The following is a 23,098-nucleotide window of genomic DNA, read 5'->3' on the forward strand; positions in this document are numbered from 1 at the left end:
GTTAATGTAGTAGATGGTGGCTGAGCAGCTCTTTGTACTGCGTTCTGTGCTGTAAAATACACTCTTTGTCCATTTTCTAAATGCACAGCTAAGTGAACAACAGAAGGGTGTCTCTCATGAATAGGAAAAGAAAATATTCGCCAAACTGCTTCATTACTACTGACATAGCGGCCCATTTGGTATTGGGTAACTTCATCATTAGAATTCTCTGCACCAATTCCAATCACAGCCATATCACTCCCTTTGGTTACATATTTGCAAATGTATTTAATCGATTTCACTGAATGGCAAGATTCAACGTTGATGTGTGCTTTGAATGTCTTTGATAAAATGGGTGAATATGGAACAATCCAACGATTATCTATTTCAATATCTTGTTAATTTAATTTGACAATTGTTGATTTTCCATTGTCTGCTGTCGATCTGCGACGATACAATGGATAACCGTCATTACCAGTAATTGTTTCCGATATTAATGTCCGTGGATATCGTTTTGAACATTTACCATCCATCATACACGGTGAATTTTGATTAAGAGTTCCACAGGGACCATGTATCATGTTTTTGATAACTACCTCATGCAATCCAGGATCTACTTGTACATTAGGGATTTCAGCTGATATCACTGCATCAACTTCATTTGGCCTTATCTTTTCAACCAACCAAATCAAAATGTGTGCATGTGGCAATCCTCGTTTCTGCCACTCCACAGAATACATCCAGCAGCGTGTCTCACCAAACACATTATGTTTTACAATGAAATTCATTAAAGATTTCAACTTTTGTCTAAAGACTCTGGCTGTAATATCATGACGATCAATGGATGATTTCCCAGGTAATAACTCCTGCTTAATTTCTATCCATTGCGGATTGCATATAAATGTGATGAACAAATCTGCTGTACCATAATGACTAACATACGACATGGCATCTTGAGCATATTCGTGCATATGCCGAGGGCTTCCGATGTATGTTGCTGGAAGAATAGTCATCCGACCGACATTCTGTGCATTTCCATCAGTATTAATCGCATCTCGAAGGTGAATATACTCTTCAGATCGGAGTTTGGTTTGATTCAACCTGATGAATGTTAATCTCTCCGTTTCAATTTTAACATACATGTCATCAACATATTTGTGATATAATCGCCGACATTTCAATATGTGATTATCTGCATTTTCCCGAATCATTAGGCGGTATGAATAATAGTTCATTGAACTGACTTTTTTGTTGGTTTCAGAACCTGTAAACAGATTTTGTTTTAATAACATTCAAATATAAAATTAAAATACATAATATAGTGACTGAGATATTATCGCCATAGCTAAACTAATATTTTAGTTACCTGTAATGGGATTTATCATTTTTATTGATAAATCGTAGCCATCTTCACCTTGCCAAAATATAATGGGATATTGCAGTGCATCATATGAGCGGTGTGTTTCCTTTATAGGTTGTAATTGAAAATTCCGACGATGTAAAACAATATCACGGGATTCCAAGTTTTCTCCAACTACAACGATAGCAACTTCATCAATAGTTGGTGCATTAAAACGTCTTGTATGTTGACCTGCAGGTGTTTTATCAGCTCTGATTACAATTTTGTGATTATCGGATGGCATCAGATCCAGGGCAGTTTTAAACAATATAATCAATTGATTGTGTTGATGAAATAAAGTTTGTAATTGTTCTACAATAGACCTTTTTACTAAATTGTTATGTGCACAACGCAGATCAATTTCTTGTGGTGAATTGCCCATAAAATAAATTTGCAGGAATTTGTTGTCGCTATCTGACACTGGTAACAGTGAACCTGCTCTGTGATATATTTGCCCTTGTATCTGTAAATAAAAAAAATATTATGGTGTGGTATAAATTAATTTGTTAATTAATTAACTTTGGTGACAGAAAATTTTGTTCGCTAAAATAATTATGAGTAACTGCTATAATACATACCTTGAAAGTTGGCATAAAATTTTCCCGAACTGCATTTGTTGCCCCAAATGAAGTCATTTGAAAGCAATTGTTATATTGTTGAATATGTGTCAAAAAGTGTATAGAATCTGTTCCTATTCCTGAAACCAATGAGTACAATGGTTCTGGTGGTGGATCCAATTGTATCAATTTCACTTTACCATTTGCGCAACACAATCCATTGGCTTCGTTTTTGTATTTTAATGCCTTACAGTGTGAGCAAACCAAGTTCATAGAACCAATAACAACACATTGGTAGTTACTGTAGTCAATTGACACATCGTAACTGAAAGCAGCTGGATTCAAACTTGCGCGATTATTAGTTGAATGTCGCGCTCGCGCTTCACGCGTTTGTGATATCCGAATTCTTTCACGTTCATTTCCGTCGTCACGTTCTTGTGCAGTACGATTAGATCGGTAATTAGCTTGGTTTATAGCATTTCTGGTTCTTCTACCTAAATTGCTTCGTCTTATAGGAGGCATATCAAATATAAATTATTTTTTCACTAATCACGAACTAAACAAACACTAACTAACTAAACACTCTGCACAAAACACGATATACGAATTTGTTTCGTGTATCACTTGACAATTCATCTGTCATCTGTCAAAAGTCATCTGTAACAGACAACTTTTTTTTTTAAATTTGATATGACTTGAACTCAAATCCTTTTAAGCCGTACGAATTGTTTTATTTATTTAAAATTTGAATTAAATTTTAAACAAATAAAAAATTTTAAATAAATAAAACAATTCGTACGGATTAAAAGGATTTGAGTTCAAGTCATATCAAATTTAAAAAAAAAAAGTTGTCTGTTACAGATGACTTTTGACAGATGACAGATGAATTGTCAACTGATACACGAAACAAATTCAAACAAAAAGGGCTATTTTTAGGGTTTTTCCAGCAATAATTCTAATTTTTCTCGCCGTAAAAACCATCCCTGAACTTCAACGAACATTTTAAAAAAAGATTTGGCCAAATTGGTCCAGGCGTTGTTGAGTTATGCGCTTAGGAACATATTTTGCGATTCATTTTTATATATAAGATGGATAAAGTGAAATAAACTAATGGAAATAAAAATGTGTTAGTTAGTTGTTAAAGGAGAAAAAATTTAATTGAAAATGTAAATAAAAATCAATGACATCTTAACAATTATATATTTAAATTTTATTTCTATCTTTTCATAAATACGCATAAATTTAATTAAAATACTTAACCATATTTTGCCAACTCCAGAAAGTGTTAGAATTGAAATAAAAATTGAAATATAACTTGCAATTTCTTCCCTACTTTTCAATTAAGAATTATGTCTAAATAAAATTTGCTTTGCATGAGAACAAAAATATAAATATACAATCCTTCAAATACATTTTAAAATATTGTGCATTCTACCATAAACCTTCCTTACACCCTTAAATAGTTTACAAGGGTAAAAACGTGCCGGGCTTGACGGTTGTCCGAAGGAGTCTAACAAAAACTAGATCAAGAAGTTGAAAGTTCAATGACCGCATTCGTCGTTACATCAGGGTGGGTCTCTTAGGGTGAATTCTAAAGCCTAACCCTCAGTTATTGACGTCAGTGCTTCCCCTACCTAGCAAATAATTTACCGAGCTGGTTACATCCGCATGAAGAATTATATTAAAATAGTTTTATGTTCATTTTGATTCGATACTGGTTAGAGTAATAACAAACAAGAAACCCTAAACTGAGTTTTGAATGCAAATGCATGAACATATATAAAAAGCTGTAGTTTTACCAAGGATATCACCCTAAAACCCTTAGGGCCGCCACTGAGGCGCCTTTCTATCGATTCCAGTAATCTAGATCAATTATTATCAGTGCGTTTCCGTTTCTTCTTTCCGGTTGGTAAATCTGAATTGGGCAGATGTTTTTCAGGCGAAACTTTTTGGTGTCCCGATTATTTATTCAGGCTATTTCCGGAAACATTTTGTTTATATTTGTTGTTAGTTCGTTATAGTTTTTTGTTGTAATCCCTTTATAATTTTTCTGCAAATAATTCAAATAACGCAACGTATATTCTAGATCTAGTTGAAATACATATGTTTCGTGAACTATATTCTTTATAAATTATATTTTTGCAAAATTATATTATATTTTATCTTATATTCAATTACACCGACTTCACGAATTCCATTTGTCTGTTTTAAAAGAGGAATAGGTGTATTATGGAGGAATAGTGTATTTGATCAAATATCTATTTTTTCTATAAATTAGGTTTGTTCTCGTAGCTTTTTGCTTTCAACTGGTCCAAAGTCTTACTATAATAATCTGAGTGGATGTTTCCATTAGTTTATACTCCAAAAAAACTGATTCCTTTGAACACATTTCGGACTAATTTTCCTTCCTAACCAACTAATCCTCACTCGCTTTGTAACCCATACATTAACCATTCAATATCTTTCTTGCTAGTACTTTGGAGTTTGTTATTCTTTTCGCTGCTTAAAATAGTGGGACAGTTATGTGTAATTCATAATAATGCAGCACCAGCCTTCGATAAGGTATTGCCTTATTCATAAACTACAGAAAATGTCACCAAAATAACACACCGAACTACTAAAATCGTACATTACAGCCAGAATGTTTAGACTTAAACATGAACAAGCTTACTCTAGAATAAAAGAAGCTAAAGCAGGTGTACCACAAGGAAGTGTGCTGGGGCCAATGCTTTATCTACTCTAAATTTGTGATATACCTCAAATGGACAATATTACGATGGCAACATTTGCTGATGATACCTGCAATTATAGCTGTCGGAGACAATAGTTAAAAAGCCGCACGAAAATTTCAACAGGCAGGTGACAATATAAATAATTGGACACAAGCTTCGAAAATAAAAATTAACGAAAGTAAATCTGTGCATGCGCAATTCACCTACAATCAGACCGTCTAAGCACCAGTAATATTAAATAATACTATCATTCCATATAGCAACAACGCTAAATATCTAGGAAAGAATCTTGATGCAAAACTTCGCTGGAAGGAATATATAAAGAAGAAAAGAAAAGAACTGGAATTGAAATATAGGAAAATTTATTGGTTAATTGGAAGGAAATCACAATTATCAGTACTTAATAAATTGCTATTATATAAGCAAATACTATATCCAATATGGACATACTGAGTTTAATTATGGGGATGGTTTGCAAATACTAACATAAACAAAATACAAATTTTTCAGAACAAAGTCCTGAGAAGTATTGCGGGCGCACCCAAATACTAGAGGACTGACTACTTACATGGAGACCCTTGAGATATTCAGAATCAGTCAAGAAATCAAGAGAATTGCAAGGGAGCATGAGGAAAGACTGCATTCTCATGAGAATGTTGGAGTATTGCAACTTTTGGATACCACCAGAGCAGGACACAGACTCAATAGAATCAAATGTTCTGATCTTGTGTAGTGTTGTGTAGTGAATTTGAAGTGCATATAATAAAAAATACAGCAGTTATATATAAGTATAAGCATTATTTCTCCAGAGACTGAGATAGGGCTAATCATAAAGACAAAATGTAGATTAGTCGGAAACGACTAGTAACAATGCAGTAATTAAATAATAATGTATATATATATATATATATATATATATATATATATATATATATATAAAGTTTTTCGATTAATCCAGATAGCGGATTAGATAATTGTGCATTTAACTTTGATGTGCAAATGCACCTAAGCCAAGGGAGTGAAAGAGACAGACATCTTGCGGCGATTTAAAGAGCCACTGGAAATTGCTGAGATAAACGAAAACGATGAAGTGCGACGTTGCCAAACTAACGTTCCTAATAGTGCAATTTGCTGTTTTTCCAGCGAAAATGTATCCAGTTATTTCGTTAGCTTTTTACGTGGAACGGCTTGTTTAACTTGTATTCCTGTCCCTTAACGAGCTCGCCGACGTTGCTGCTTCGGTTCCCTTCCGACTCGTTTTTCGAAACTTAAGATTTTTACGTGAATCGAAATTAAGAGTCTAGACGCGTAGTTTCATCGAAAATTCTAAAGTGCAATCGCCTTTCCCATACCAAATTACCACCCTTCACTGCCAATTACCGTCATTGGACGGTGTGCACGCACGCAACCTGGCTGAATAGAAACGGCAACGGTGCCGCGGCTAAACCGAAAGCAGCTACATTAGCATTACCGAATGTGGAGACGCCACATAATACAGACTTGTTCGGAATTGGATTGCGAAATAAAAGCAAACACTCAAGTGCGGCTTAGACATTCAATTACCGAAGCTTTTCGGGCGACATCTAGCGGCGAATTTTGATTGCTTTTCGGTGCAGCTTTCGGGGCATCGCGAGTTTAATTAAAATGGCGAATAGCCCGTTTTTAACTGCAATTCATCGGATATGGAGTGGGCTGGAACTGGTAATGGATTTCGTTTCGAGCATTTTATTGGTTTGATTTGATTTATTTCGAAGGTTCTTATGCAGCCTTTCAAGTACTACAAATTGATCATTAAAAATCACCCAAATATGTGCTTCTATAGCACTGAAACGAAATCACATTTTATGCTAAGCCAACTATGGTTCTAAAATGATTCAAAAATTCTTTCCACTGGGAAAATACTAAATATTTTTGTCACAAACTTGAATTCTATTATATAAAAATTATAATATGATACAGAGTTCATAAAATAGTAATCTCAAATCATCTTATTGTTCATTATGAAACCCTTTCACTGTGCGAAACTGTCAACGAAGAATATTATTTGAATATGGTTAATTCCGGATACTTCATGTTTTTTTGTGGAATAATGCACCTTCTTTTATAGCATTTCACAATTTTTTCGTCATCAAACCACTTTGCGTAGCTAAATTAGATAAACATAGTGATTACTGTTTATCTAATTTAGCTTCGTCAGGCTCGCTAATCGCTAAAATCATAAAAATCGCTTTCAGTTGATTGAGCATATTGACTCTGAACAAAAGATAGTTAAATTATAAACCATTCCATATGAAGATGTTTGATACTTACAGAAACAAATATCAAATAGTAATAGTAAACTATAGTATATATCATATGGATCAACGATGCTTGTCAGTGCTTGTCAATGCAAAGAAAATGAACAATTTCTGAACTAACATAAATTCTATAAAATACACTTTCTCTATATTTGTTCATATCCAATATTTTAATACAGTATATGTTATCATTATTGTTATAATAATAGTAATGAATTCAGGTATTTTAATACACTTTGGGTAATATTCTAATTTAGGAATTCCATCTTTACAATCACAATCGAAAAGATTGTCGAAGTAATTTTTAAATACACAATTTTAGTGCACTATATCTGGGGCGTAAGACTGATAGTAAAACAACTGACATATTCAGGGATCTTTTCTATCACTACAATATTTTCTATCACCACAATCACTATCCAAAATATTGTCGAAACAATCGTTTTTGCAACTTAATTTTTAAATATCAAATTTTGACTCTCTGTATCTGGGGAATAGGACTCATAGTAAAATAATTCGCATATTCAGTGATGGTTTAATTCAGGAATTCCATCTATGTAGTTATATTTCAAGATATTATCAATACACGATTTTGACACACTATATCTGGTGATTGCAAAATTATTCGATATTGGTATCCGATTTTTGTGAGTATTTAGCTGTATTTTAATGAAAACTGACTCTTCCTGAAAGGTTACTAAACATATAACGAATACCGAACTCGAATATTGCATACTCTCTATTCCAGTACTTTTTCCATAAATTAAAAAGAAATCTGATACAAGCAGCTTTTTCGGATTCGATAGGAAATTCACACAGCTATATTAAATGAAGAAAAACCTAACCTATAACTATCTATATTCAATACCTTATCTAGAAATAGAAAAAACTTTAAAAAGAAGAAGGACATCTAAGTCGGGTGAAATTTCACAGTTATAAAGAAAAATAAGAGAACTCGAAATACAACCATAACCCTCTAACTTGCTTTATTATATTATATTATATGCTTTACGATTTTGAACGTTATCCAAAAAGGAAATTCCTTTTTCATCTCAAAAAAGTTGATGTTCTCGTTAATCGATGAACCAATAAACATGAACTATTCTCACCGAACCGAATTATTTCTTCGGAATGAAACGATTTAAATTTTAATGGGAATATTGTTAGCGGCTCTCTCAGTGGATTCACTTTGGATTGGTATCAGTCAGCTTTCTAACATATTCTATAATATAAAGTATTTTCTACTCGAGTTCTTTTTATTACTTTAGATGACCCTTATATGAATATCTGCATTCTGAACATGACTACTATCTCTAATATGTAATAATGGTTTTATCTTTTATTTACTGTCCTTAAATAGCCTGGTAATAAGCTTAGTAGTAATCTCTTCTATTCGAGTGTCAGCTTACGTCTACACTTATAATAATTTTCTGAAACAGTTTTGGAGATTCCAAAATAAAATATAATAAAACATAATAAAATGCTATATATTAACCTCCTATTGCCTATGCTTTTAGCCAAATAAGTCATTAGTCTATAATTTTTTTTTTAATTTAATGTATTTAGAGTATTTTTTCCAAGAATATTTTTTCAATAAATTAAAAACCATCATAAAATTTAAAAAATAATAATGTAAAGTAAGAAAATATCAGAATAATGTCTAATATATTAGGACAACGTTAGAACGACTATATATTGATTATACACAAAATTTACTAATAGTAAACTACCTATGTGGGAGTGACTAGGTATACTAACCTCAATATACCTAAGCAAAGCTAAGTAGTTAAACTATTGCGTAGTTTCTCTCTTTTTCATGTTTTTTATGGAATAATGCACCTTATTTTATAGCATTTCACAATTTTTTCGTCAGCAAACCAATTTTGCCTAGCTAAATTAGATAAACATAGTTGTTACTGTTTATCTAATTTAGCTTCGTCAGACTTGCTAATCGCTAAACTCATAAAAATCTGACACAAGCAGCTTTTTCGGATTCGATAGGAAGTTCACACAGCTATATTAAATGAAGAAAGACCTAACCTAAAACTATCTATGTTCAATACCTTATTTAGAAATAGAAAAAAACTTTAAAAAGAAGAAGGACATCTAAGTCGGGTGAAATTTTACAGTTATAAAGAAAAATAAGAGAACTCGAAATAGAACCATAACCCTCTAACTTGTTTTATTATATTATATTATATGTTTTACGATTTTGAACGTTATCCAAGAAGGAAATTCCTTTTTCATCTCAAAAAAGTTGATGTTCTCGTTAATCGATGATCCAATAAACATGAACTATTCTCACCGCTATCGTTCCCCCGAAACAAGAATTATTTAACCACTTATTATATGTGTACGATATATCTGTCTTAATATCTGTTTTTTGTGTAAAAATATAAGATAGAGACGAATAAACACCTTTTATTTAGAAATAGAACTCGGTCCTTTTTTTAACTTTACTATAATCAATACGCTATCTACCCTTTCTCAACACATGTAATCCCATAAATCCCCTTTGCAGGCCTAAAAACTTCTACTTTTCTCATTCGGTAGCGCGCTATTGCCCATATTTCTTCTTATTGTTAAGCCGAGATTAATGATACCGTGAAAACGAGTCTATAGCGGGTTTCATCGACTAGAAAATCCTTCCCCGTCTCAGCATTTCCGCCGAGTAAACCAACAAAATTGCATTCGCGAATTGACAGCTCAAAAATATTTGTTAAGACCAACACTTTTTTTGTTGCGTTTGGCATTAATAATTATTCAGTTGTCTATTTTACTGATATGTTAAGTTTGTATATGATCCTATTGCTGATTTTTAGCAGTAAATAAAATAGTACTTTTTTGTTTTGATAGATGATTGTTATGATAATGCTTGTATTTCATTTAGGTTCATAACTAAGAAATCATTTTTTAAAATACCATTCTTGATTCCTAGTCTGATGAATAATATAAGAATTCCCTTCTGTTTCAGTTCTTGATATAACATGAAAGACAACGCCTTTCCGGTTAATTAGTTGCTATTAATTTTTCATTCCTAATAACTATTAAGTAGCACCTAATAAAAAATTTTATTGTCATGGTATGTATTTTGATCAGTGATATATATATTGGAAAATGTTTACACCTTTGTTAAACAGCCTATTTGTTAAATTGGATTATATTTAGCCTTATAACAATTGTATTGAAATTATCGTTAATTATAATCCTATCTCAGTTTGACAATAATCTAATAGTATTGAAAGCTTCCTAACGTTTACTACGTTTGCCTACGTTCATTCATTATTTTATTCATTATTATGCTAATTTGTCTTCAGTTATTCACCACGCTTGTTATTATTTTTAATGGAACTACACTAGTTTACTTTCCACACTTAATTCCAAAACCAAATGTTTAAAAACTAAATGCATTAATAAATGCAGCCGCTTTATTTTTCGAATTCAGTCGTACACTTTCCATAACTATTTCAATACTGTTTAACTTAGTATATTTGGTAGTTTGTGTACCTACCTTGTTTGTAAATCAGATAGTGCTACATTATGAACTCCTAACATTTATTTTATAAAATATATTTTATTCAAAATGTAATCAGCATCTGCGAAAAATTATGTGTGTGCTTACTCCCCCTTTAACTCTCCTTTTTTAATAATCTTGTTATTATTTTACTTGCTTTTGGTAATACCTTTTTAATTAAATAGGACTAAAAGGAAATTATATAGAAGCGTACGTAGAAAGAAAGTTATTTAAGCATTTTATTTTATTAAATGATGAACGAAACTTTAGAGATTAAAGGTTTAAGATAAAGTCTAGGAATTGATGTATCTTTCAGTTCTTATTCAGTGTTTTTGCCCCATCAGTAACCCGTCATTTAATTTATATCATGAACGTATCGAGATTTGAGTAGCAAAAAGTTTAAAAAGTTCAAACTTAATATTTAAAACAAGGAATTTAAAGAATGATCGAAATTATACGAAGACAAGTGATATAAGATTTACTCTAAATCTAAATAATAATCACAAGTGACTTCAGATATTTCAGCCATGCACTGAAGTAAGAAATGGTTACTATAAAAAAAATATAGTCAAATAATTTTACAGTATAAAATTCGACCATAGAGGGCAAAATCTATCAAAATTGATATAGAAACACTTTAATGGATTATCTTCCACCCTGCGTCACCAAGTATTTCTTCCTTGTTAAGACAATTTATTTCGATCACATGGATTATCTTAGCAATATTTTGAATTTTATCAAGATACCACAAATTGAGCATTTTTTCAGGAAGCATTCTAACAGGAAGATAGGATATTCTACCATAAATATTTTCAACCAGTCCAACCAGCGACAGTTTGTGATTGTTTATAGGCAGGAATGTAAAATCCGATAAGAAAACTCATTTCCCATCATGCTAGTAACCGATAAGACCATATGGTCTGTAAGTTGGTAACACCAGTCAGTAGACTTAACTCAGAGGACGGTGGTTTGGAGCCCATATAAAGCTGTAAGAAAATGAGTAGTGACTTTATAACATTGTTTATTTTTGTAATTTGATAGCGCTAAATATCTGTCGGATATTTCCACTTAATGGTTTTTTAGCCAAAAATGGGATTAACCAAATGTGTTACGATTACAGTTCTATATAGTATATATGATTTTAACTGCTCTGGTGTCTTTTAGGAAAACTTATCGGTACCCATAACATGAACGGTCATATTTTAAACCACCATTAGACCTAATCCTTTCCACTATTACTCAGGCTTATCTTGTCCTCGCACCTAATAAAACTTTTTTATCAGACTCCCAAGATCTTAAAATATTAAAAGGTTCCTACCTCTATTCTGAGTGGGTCTCCTTTTCTGCTGTAATGACGGATTATTGCTCGTAAAACTGATTGCGGTTTATGGACTATAAAACCTAACGCTCTAAATAATTTCATTCATGGATATACAAAAGTGACAGTTTCAACTGCGCACCTTATTCACCGCCCAAGGAACGAGCGAGACAACACGCTATTGATTTCTTGATAAAAACCATAACCATATAACTTTTAATTAGTGGCGAATCTAAAACGTTAGTTACAATGTACAGTTTGAATCAGATACGTATCATAATTTATATAAAATAAGGTCTTGGTCTAGTTATAAACATGATTTAACTACAACTTTTATAGCCCGAGTAACACTAGGTAAATAATTCTCATGTATATTTCGAGAAGTTATGCGATGTTGAAATATTCATCAAATTTAATAACGGTGTATATCGTAAAATATATTGTATTCGTGTAGGAACTTTTTAACTAAAACGTTTTATTGCTTTTTTTATTTGTATATAAGTTGATTTTCAAACATGAACTGTATTAAATTTATGAATATTTTAGCTATATTTTACTCAACAAAGGGATCCCTAATTAAATCCTAAATATAGCTTAACATGAATTGGTTCTCAAGATAGAATTCTGTTTATTTTTTAAAGATTTAGTTTATAATTTATCTTCACATTTTAGAGTCAATGGTCCAAATTTGAAATACTGTTGTCTTCGTTTTTCAATTTACTCTTCACTTGTTGGCTAGTTTTCTTGTCATTCTTACAAAATATTCAAATATCTCAGCAATATTCAATCTCTTAATAGTAACAAATAAACAAAATGGTTGGAATAAAATATTGACATAATGAAGAGGCACTGGAAGTTTCTAAGTTTAATATATTCTCAGGAAATTTCCTCAGATAATATTTCAGATAATATGTAAGAACACTTAAAATCTTAATGTTATCTTTCCGTCCAAGATTTTGCAGCATACAGATACGTAATACAGACATTGATACACGATATGTTCATACATGTTCATACATATGACAGTTCGTTATTTTGTTGTTGAATTTAAGTTGTAGTTTTTTTCATATAAAAATGGATTTTAAGATGAATATCGCCTATATAACTACTACTTAAGAAAATTTAGAGCAGAAGCGGGTAGTGGAGGGACAGATCAATATCTGGAGAAAATGGTTGTTGGTATAAAGGTCTCCATTTGAAAATTTCCAAATATTATGTGAACTACTTCAGGCATCATCCGATAGTTCTAATAGTTGTGTGTTAGTGTGATTTGATTTATCGAATTAATTTGAGATATGAACATATGTTCACCAAGGAGATGTCATCTCTCTTCTGCTTTTTAATACAGTGGTAGCAATTGATCAGATCAATTAATTGACGTGATATTTAATATGATGCTTTACATTTTTTGACCAAGTTTCTCCGACTGGAATCACTAATACTAAAAATTGGAGAAGAGGGTGGAATCTACAGCTTAGGTACTAAGCTGAATCAGTTAACTTGCGATCTGTGCATTACCAATATTATGAATTTGTCTAGAATCTATCTCTTTCGAGTGATATTTATCATGGTGTATGGCTCCCAGACTTGGAAACGGCTATAGTCTGGCCACTCCTGCTGCCATGAAATACACAGAAAGATCATAGAAGAGAAATTGTTGCGCTTTTTACGAATTAATAGTTTATGATCTCTATATTTTGGGATTACTGTAGTAGATACGTTCTTCAGAGCTGGTGTTGATCCATTGAAAATATTCCTTTCATTTTACCAACCCAATATTGTCTCTCAATGTATTAGTTCGTTTCGAAAGAAAGTAAATTTTCATCATTACTGAATTTGATCAATTTGTCATTCCTAGTAAGACATTTTTACTAAAAATGACGACTATTGGCAGTAGTTTATTTCGTATTTAAAAAGCAAAGCAGAATTCGGTAGACAAATATTTTATCTGACACAAAATCGGACATCAAACTCCAGAAAATTAACAAACTGAAATAATATTTGATAATAAATCTTTTATGTTTGCGAAGTTACTTGATGGGGAAGGATCATATTATTGTATCACGTCATATTTTGTAAAACGCTACGAATTAAGTACAATATTTTATAATCAGTATGTCAGATTAATATTAATTAATATTTTAAATGAAACCTTCAAATTATTACTTCATAAACTGCTCAAAAGGAATTCATATTTACATAGGTATCTTCACAGAAATATGACAACCGGCACATTTTATCTCCAACTAAGAACAAATTTAATAAGGGAAACGTCCGTATATTACGACGAGAAAAAAAAGATGCTCGAGAAAGAAACTGTGCAAATTACGCGAATCCTCTTTGTCCAAACGTTCAATTTATATACTGTCAGTTGCATGGCCTTTATTCTAATCATAATATAAATGCCTAAATTTGGCAACGCAAAAAAAGGGGAAGCGTCTGAACCGTTTCATTTGCAAGGCGTGACACAGAAATGTCAGGCCCGCGTTCCCGAATTAGATGGGTCCCAGAGGAACCCTGCAAAATGTCAGCACTCGCGGAGACGACTGTATATACAATAATGGCTTCCTGGGGGACTGGGATTCGCCGCTTGAACGGGGCACTTTATATAAAATTTTAATTTTCAATAATGCACTTAATGTTATTTCACTAAATTATAAATCGGTGAATGACACCTACGAAAGTGTTCTCATTTGGATACTGTCCATGAATATTACGACATTAAGTCTTTCATAAATATATAACCGTCTACACAGCATGAAACAGACCTTTTAATATTACTTATATTGTATTATATAAAAATCCGCAATATATTCAATTTCAGTAATCAATGCTAATTTTCTGAAATTAATTAAACTTACAGGATATAATAACAAATAATTCTAAAGAAAGTACAATACTGTAGGTAATGTAATAGTAATTCTATAATTTCCATTAATATAATACAGCTTACAACACAAACTTACTTATTTATGCGGAATGGAGTTCTTCTTTAAGCTCTGCAATAATTACCGAATTACCAACTCCACTAATAATAAGCATTCCCGAAATTCAAATTTCTGATTGAGGAGCTTACAATAGATAAATTACAAACAATAATAAAAAGTATGGTAAGACTACTGAAGTGGGCTAGGTAACAACAGAAGCGATTGACAACATGAGGAATAATGACAGAAGCCCGGTGATTTAATGGTTTCACATGCTGCAATTTGGGAGTGTACTGACAATATTAGAGGAAAGTGATAATATTTACTTTATTGAAAAAAGAAATGGGTGAGGATTAAAGTCTTAAATTTAATAGCCTCCTATCAAAAGAAAATACTCCTAAATTGTTTATGATTAACGAATATCAAAAGAATACCCTTTTGTGAGGAGGAGATTTCGGAAGTTTTTCGTATGGATATTTTAAGCTAAATATCTAATTTTCATGTCTAGTCGTTTAAAGATTTTAGGTGAAATTAATATTGAAATGACAGTACTATTTTGTTGACTATATATACCTTTTAATGAGTGGTAAATTATTAATTACGGCTGGTAAATTTTAAAAAGAAGTGACAACATTAATTAGATTCAAAATAAAATGAACCGGGGAAAGTTTCTCGTTTTGGACAGCGCAGGAACATGAAAGACAAAAAAGACGGAAGTGTTGCATTTACGCAAATTGCAAGAATATAAAAAGGACCATCTTATAAAGGAGCTCCTCCAAACAATCGTAATATAATTAGGGAGGAATTACCAAAAGAGACTTCATTATTTACTGGTAATCTCGAAACAGAAGCAATTTGACTAAGGCTCGACAGTGAAAAATAGCATCATTCCTGCAAGCCGTATAAGACAGGTTTTAACAATTTGTGTAAACAAGACCCCGGATTATTAATTTCATTCTTTTTTTTCTTAAAACGGCCGTTGCAACGAAGGATCGCCATATTTCTTCTTAATGCGTGACATTTGGGAAACCAAGGAAAAGTAATAAATAAGAGGTTGTGAAATAAATACCGTGAATTTTAAATTACCAAATCTTTTTAAACCAAGGAAATGCACATACGTAATTAATAAGTCTCTTTTCTTAAAATATAGCTTTTCAGGAAACATGTAGAATAGTATTTTTTTAACAAAAATATTTCTACTTTAAGCTTGTGTACGACACGCCAATAGTTTTACTAGGTTTTTGTTCGAAAAACACGACGAAAACAACAACAAAACACAACAAGCAACTATAAGACTGTGTTTTAATAACAATTAAATAGTTTTTACTCCTTCAACCCTCGAAAGTCAGTCTTACTAATATCAAATATCATTAATTATAATTAAAAAACTATATTTTTGCCTATTACGTCTCCAAAAAATTTCTTGCGCATAGGTTTTACTTATTATATTCTTATATACATAAGCAAAATTATATGAAAAGTGCGATTGGACATTGAAAATATTTCCTTTCAAAAAAGTTATAGCTATTTAACCATTTTTTATTATCGCACCCAATTAATGTCGGTCTTTGCGCGCTGTCACTGTCGAAAGAAACAAAAGAGGGTGGGGAGTAGTGTTTCTAGCATCACTAATATGTGTACAACTGTCTGCATTTGCATATTACAGAGGCATAACGTATTTTACATATTTTTTACCAGTTCAAAATGGCTTCGAGAGTTTGTAAACAAGACACTAATACTTTTTGCTATATTTGCGGCGAATTTATTAAAATAAGAGAAAAAAAGTACAATTTAGTTTCAAAATTAAAGATTTTTAAAGCTTACATCAATCTACCTGTTAAAATCCACGACAGAAATGGGCTGCACATGTGTCATGTAACTCCTGCAGATATGTTCTGCTGGCTGAGTTTATTTTCCTTTCATTTTTTTTTTGTATAAGACCATTTATTAAGTTATGGGTTACGTCTTATTGTAGAGTGGTACAGAGGTGAAAAAGTAGCAATGAAGTTTGCAGTGGGCAAGAATTTGGAGGTAACCAAGTGGCCATCACACATATTGTTATTTTTGCATTTTAATTCCATTTAAAGATAAAAATTTAAAGAAAACATTTTATTCTGATCTATCATTGCCATTCGCTCCAACACTCCATATGGAAATCTGCACCTGCTTCTCCTGTATTGGAAAATCAATTACTCTCTCAAGGTAGTCATCCATCATCTATATCTGTACATTCCGAACTCGGTATTTTATCTATAAGCCTACTGACTGGCGAGTGACCAATTTTAGAAAACATCCCAGAAGACATCCGGTCTTACCCAGCCTGGTTACTGGCATGGCTGGGATCATTTTCTTTGTCGGATCTTACACGTTTACCTAGAACATTCACAAATTTTAAACAATCACTAACATAAATTTACGACCATGCCCCAGCAGGATGCGAACCCCGAACTCGCTATTAAATCTGATCCAAAAATACCAACCCTCGGCAACTCTAAAGATCTCAATGACTTAATAAGAGACTTAAATATTACAAAAAATTAAGCAGACTTATTAGCAATGCTGTTAAAATAATGGAATTTACTTGATTCTGATGTTCCAATACGGTAGACCTAAACCATGATAGGGGATTATATTTGGGGGTTGATAAGAGAAATTTCTGACGAATATGAAAGGAAAAGGAAAACTGTTTATTTTTAAACATTTGGATGTGGAAGTTCGTTATATTTTAATAAATCATTTAGATGCACAAGTTTTATATATTCTTATTGAGTTAGTTTTTAGAATTTTCCTCACACATAAAATCAAATGCGGAACTATATATTATTCTTATTATTATTTCTAGGTATAAAAACAACAAAAATTAGTTAGACATCTTCCATGCGCAAAAATGCTGTATACCGGTGTTATTAATGTCTGAGTATTATATTACTAATATGTTTCGAATTTACTGATTGATTATTTTTTAACTGAAAATCCTAGTTACAACAAGATGAGATAAAACGTTAAACTTCTAATGATTGAACTTGTACTCAAAGCTTAATGTTTATATAATATAAATAAATAATCATATATAATAAATGAAAAACAATTCGTTAACAGGGATGGTTGTTGAAAATTCCATTCCAAATTACAGAAGTGTAAAAATCAACAAGATTCACACTTTTAAATAACTAAAAGACCAAGGTGCCACCTAATCCAGCTCTCTAATGCATTATCGTTGTATCCAGGAATTAAATATTTCTTGATTTGCATGGGATGTTTAATTTTAAAGTTTATTTGAAATGTTATGAATTACGTAATTGATGGAAATAACATATTTGAGGTTGACTAAGTAGCTAACTATTAAAATAATTCAGCCATCATTCTTTATTACAAATTTCAGGAAGACATACAGTTAATTCATTCATTTTCATGAAAAAAATGTTTCTGTCGCAATTTCAAAATTGTGGAAATCAAATGAGAACCAGAAACTATTTCGCCACTTTCGTTACAGCAATTAAGCATGACCGAAACGAAATTCTGACCTCTCCTCATCCAATCAAATACACAAAATGATCATAAAACCGGCGTTAATCCATTGCAAAAATTCCTTTCATTTTACCAATCCAATATTGTCTCTCAATTCATTGTTTTGTTTCGAAAGAAAGGCAATTTTCGTCATTACTTAATTGATTCCATCAATTTTTCATTTCTAGAAATACATTTTTACTAAGAATGACGACTATTGCCAGTAGTTTATATCATATTTAAAAAGCGATGACACAAAATCGGATCAGGAAATGAACAAAATTAAATAATATTTCATAACAAATGTTTTATGTTTGTGAATTAAACTGATGGAGGGATCAACAAAACACTGTATTGCCTACATCATATTTTGTAAAACACTACGAACTAAATCCAATATTTAATAATCAATATGTCAGGTTAATACAAGTTTTACGAAGACATAGAGTTAATATATTCATTTTCAAGAAAAAAATGTTTCGGTCCCACTTTTAAAATTGTAGAAATCAAACGAGAACCAGAAACTATTTCGCCACTTTTGTTGTAGCAATAAAACATGACCGAACCAAAATTCCTAGAATAATTAAACCGAGAAAAAAAGAAAAACCAAAGTCATTTTTGAACTCGTAATCCATTTTCTGTGGCAACTAAACCGATCCATTTTGCGAGAAAAAGTGGAGAGTCGTCGGTTTTTCGTGAAAAATTTTGTTGCGCCACCATTTTACGAGATGGCGATTAAAATGTCATGGGACATGTAAATTGTTAAGGTTCGGCCTTGGTGCTGCAACAAAAACTTTCCGGTTTCCAGTTCTCTAATGCAATATCGTTGTATCAAGGAATTAAATAAAACAACAACTAATGGATGAAGTTTTTTTCGCTAAGTTTTAGGTGTCGCCGAAATTGTGGTGACTTTAAAAAGTTATTTTTAATATTCGCAGCATCAATTAAAATTAATGCATTTTTACTGTATGCGCAGCATGGGGCATTTTTTACGGTCGCAAAGAACAAGGTGTGTTTTAAAGAATGAGGTTACCCAACACAAAACAGCAATTTTTTACTTATCAAAGCATAGCGTCATTGGAATGACTTGATATATAACGCTAATGGCAATATTTTTTTAAACTCAATTAGTTTGTTGAAATCAATGATAAATAATGTTGATAAAAGCTGTAAGTGCTTCAACCCCCCTGGTAGTACTTTTTCATTAGTAATTAGTAGATTTGGATACCATCAATCACCCAGTCGATACGTCCTCAATCGTTACACTTTTCAAATTAAACTCGATGTTGTAGTGATATATCAAACATGTTAATCATGTGTATTTAATTGTATTGTTGCGAAATAGCAGAAGCCGTATTATATCACTTGAGGGATGTCCTATTCCTATCGATGGAATCGAGCTAATAGTTTGATTTAAAAGTGAACACTAAAGCTTATTTCCACTTTTGGAGTGCCCCTATAGAGTTACCCAAGTCAATAAGGTAATTAGAAAGTCAATATTATCAAACAAACTTCCTCAATTAATTATCAATGCTTAAAACTTGAAATAAGTTTACTAAATGCACAGCAACGCACAGAAAATCAAGAAATTGAAACGAACCAAACAATATGAATTTGCCTAATGTTGCTAGTAGTTTTAGTTTAAGTTAGTCCAATTTTATTTTAGTTTAAGAAATACATACTACATTATACTATACAAGCTATAAAATTCGAAAGGGTTAAGGAAACGAAACTATTAATTTACTTTAAAAAACTATTTTGTTAACCGTTGAAGAGTTTATACTGGTTGAACGATGCGATACAAAGCGACAATGGGAATAAAAAGAGGTAGGTCATCCCGACGTCTATTTAATCGAATTAGTCAGAGTCAGATATAAGTCACTCAGATCACAGTGCAATCCATAGCCAGTGTAGTATTAGTCGTATAATCTAACACATAACGATACGCAATAATATCACTCTGACAATTTTTTAACATAAATAAGATTACGTGTTTTGAATTCCCTATTCTATTTTTAAAAACATTACGTTCCTTAGTAATACTATAAAAATACTATTTACGCTTAAAGCTGAATTACTCCACAATAGCAGCCGATATCCTTCCATACCTAGTGCATATACGGTGATTTTTAAAAGAAACGTATGAAAACATCAAAGTAATCTTAATCAAATACAAAGAATACAACTGGAAAGTTTGTGCTGATTTAAAAGTTGTTACTAGATAGCTTGGACTATAGGGAGGTTTCACGAAATATTGTTATTTTCTCAGTTTGTGGGAGAGGAAAGACACCCAAAAACCACTATGAAGCTAGAGAGTAGCCCAAAAGATCTGACTTAGTTTGTTATAAAACAAACGTTGAATATGAACCTCTTATTACACAAGAAAATGCGATTCTTCCTTTGCGTTTGATGAAAATTTTTTTAAAGGCCATGAATAAAAATGATGAAGGATTTTTGTATTTGTATTAACCGTTTTCATTAAACTAAATGATACTAAATTATAAGAAGGCATTTTTGTTGGCCCACAAATGAAAATAATTATAATGAATTCTATGAAAATACTATCGTGAAAGACTTAGTGGCTTGGTTATCTCTAAAGAAAGTAATTCATGGATTTTTAGGCAATCTTAAAGCTGAAAATGCCGAGTGTTTTGGCGAATGACTTGTTATAAAAATATAAAACGATGGTGTGCAGAATGTCTTTAAAAATAGCTTTGTTGCATTCCCGTTTCGATTTTGTCCTTCCTAATCTTGGAGTGGTGAGTGACGAACAGATAGACGAGCGTTATCAAGGAAGATGAAACGCTAAACTGTTTAAAATTTTCATATTCTTTTTATTTATTTATAGTAATTTAATTTTTTTTATAAATATTTTAAAGTCTCCTTTTACCAACTATGGATTTATCTGGGTTGGGCCTAAGGTTTAACGTGGGCCCCGAATCACGGTCCTCAGCATTAAGCCTACCGACTGGTGAGTGACCAACTTTAGAAATCATCCCAGAAGACATCCGGTCTTACCCAGCCTGGTTACTGGCGTAACTGGTATCATTTTCCTTGTCGGATTTTACTCTTGCCTAGAACATTCACAAATTTTAAACAATCACAAACATAAATTTACGATCATGCCCCAGCAGGATTCGAACCCGAGGCTATCGCAACAGTAAGAGGATCGTCCCATCGCTTTTAATTTATGATAACTTTAAAATGGTACGTGTTATATTCAGCAGGTACAATTTGGCACAAAAAGCCGTTCTATTTAAAGTTATAGAACAAAAAATGTCACACAGTATATTTTGCAAAAAATTGACAATTCCTTAACCGCCAGTGTTTCGACGACGACACAAGAAAATTAACCTAAATTCAAACGTACGACGAAACGTACATGCATTCTGCTTGAATTTATCTATTAAATCCAGCTCAACTGATCTGAAAATTTATTCGCCCACTCTAAACTGATTGAGTTGCTGCAGATAAATTCAAAATGGTTTTGTTCGGGACCATTGAGAAAGATAAACGGGACCGCTGGCGCAATTCCTTACTAGTTTCGATTTTTTCCTCTTCTGTTTTGTTAGTTTGTTTCGGTTCGCGGGCCACTTTTAACCAGTTGATTGCCTCGTAATTCTATTTTGGGCGGTTTTCCTATTCGCCCCGAGGCAAATTTTATTGGACTACGCCTCAAAGTTGCGCCAGGAACGATACAAGATTCATTAGATTAGGGATTAATGAGGAAACAGTAAAGGATACGTTCGTATATTTTAACGACAAATTGATTTAGACGATGTTTGGTTAAGACAAATGCTCTCTTCGATCGCGTTTTACACTTGTTTGTTATCTGAACGTATCTGTTTTTTACTATAAAACTAAAATAATCATCATAAAATAAAAAAATTATACTATATTTATAATACAAATAGTATACGTAAGTTTGCGATGGTTATGTATTATTTTAAACATTTCCAGAAATGTACACAGATTCTTTTTATATTTTAAAAATGTTTAGTTGAACATCAAAAAAGTATTTTCTTAGATTTATATTAGAAGTTGATTTTAGAGATCCAAATAGTTAAAAATAACTATATAAGCAAATTGCTAAACGTCAGTAAAACGAACAATATGTTTAAAACCGAAGCTAGGAAAGGAAGCAATCAAACAATGAAATAGAATAAAATAGAAAAAAGTATTATACAAAATGCTTGAAAATATGCCGAGTACCTCTAAAATAATTTCCAACAGAGTGGGGTTTAAAACCACAAAAATTTTGTTATAAAGGTGGTGATAGTAGACTTACCACTCGAACATAAATTGCAACAGAAATAAAAGAATAATGCAGTTTTGAAGTAAAGCATATCATAAAACTTATACATCAAATGTGTACTTTTTTCTATTAAATCATGTACCCAAAATATGGAGAATAGAGGAATTGATAATGAAATATGGAGTAATATATGAAACATCTGCTTCCACGCTGCTGGTAATTTCCAAATTATATGCTGAAATCTACTTTAAAGACTGGAGCTGTTAATAGGATACAACAACGTAATCGCATCAGATAAAGTTGACTACAGGAAGACTGTAGGCCGAACCCATAAAATTACCTTATATAATTGAACGACATACGAGAAAAGAAGATTGTTCTATCATATTGCCATAATATCTGTGGGTAGACTCCAAGAGGAACTGAAAATGAGAAATATCAGCAAAATCAGGAAATAAAATTAACAATTCGGTCAGTCACAATTCAAATAATCTGTCCACGTCAATTTTTGCAGGTAAGAGAAATCTTACATCAACACATCTCTGCCAACATAAATAATATGCATATGCCAGATGCTAATACAGCAAAATCAGGAATGGCATAAACGAAGATA

At 31.9% G+C, this 23,098-nt stretch overlaps 2 protein-coding genes across 10 annotated transcripts in view; one reads left to right on the forward strand and one right to left on the reverse strand.

The window, feature by feature from the left end:
- Positions 1 to 23,098, forward strand: part of Rbp6 (RNA-binding protein 6) — a 752,769-nt gene that overhangs the window by 624,423 nt on the left and 105,248 nt on the right. The window lies entirely within an intron of this gene.
- On the reverse strand, positions 248 to 1,819 carry LOC143189910 (uncharacterized). The gene is made up of 3 exons (XM_076393904.1): positions 1,571 to 1,819; positions 1,346 to 1,513; positions 248 to 1,243 (listed from the first exon to the last, which is right to left on the reverse strand). The coding sequence occupies exons 1-3, from the start codon at positions 1,758 to 1,760 to the stop codon at positions 378 to 380; spliced, it is 1,224 nt and encodes a 407-aa protein (XP_076250019.1). The 5' UTR covers positions 1,761 to 1,819; the 3' UTR covers positions 248 to 377.

This window comes from Rhynchophorus ferrugineus, unplaced genomic scaffold (genome assembly GCF_030347505.1).
Source record: "Rhynchophorus ferrugineus isolate W39M unplaced genomic scaffold, kcgeb_rfMv2 rfM2, whole genome shotgun sequence".
In the NCBI taxonomy this organism is placed as follows: Eukaryota; Metazoa; Arthropoda; class Insecta; order Coleoptera; family Curculionidae; genus Rhynchophorus; species Rhynchophorus ferrugineus.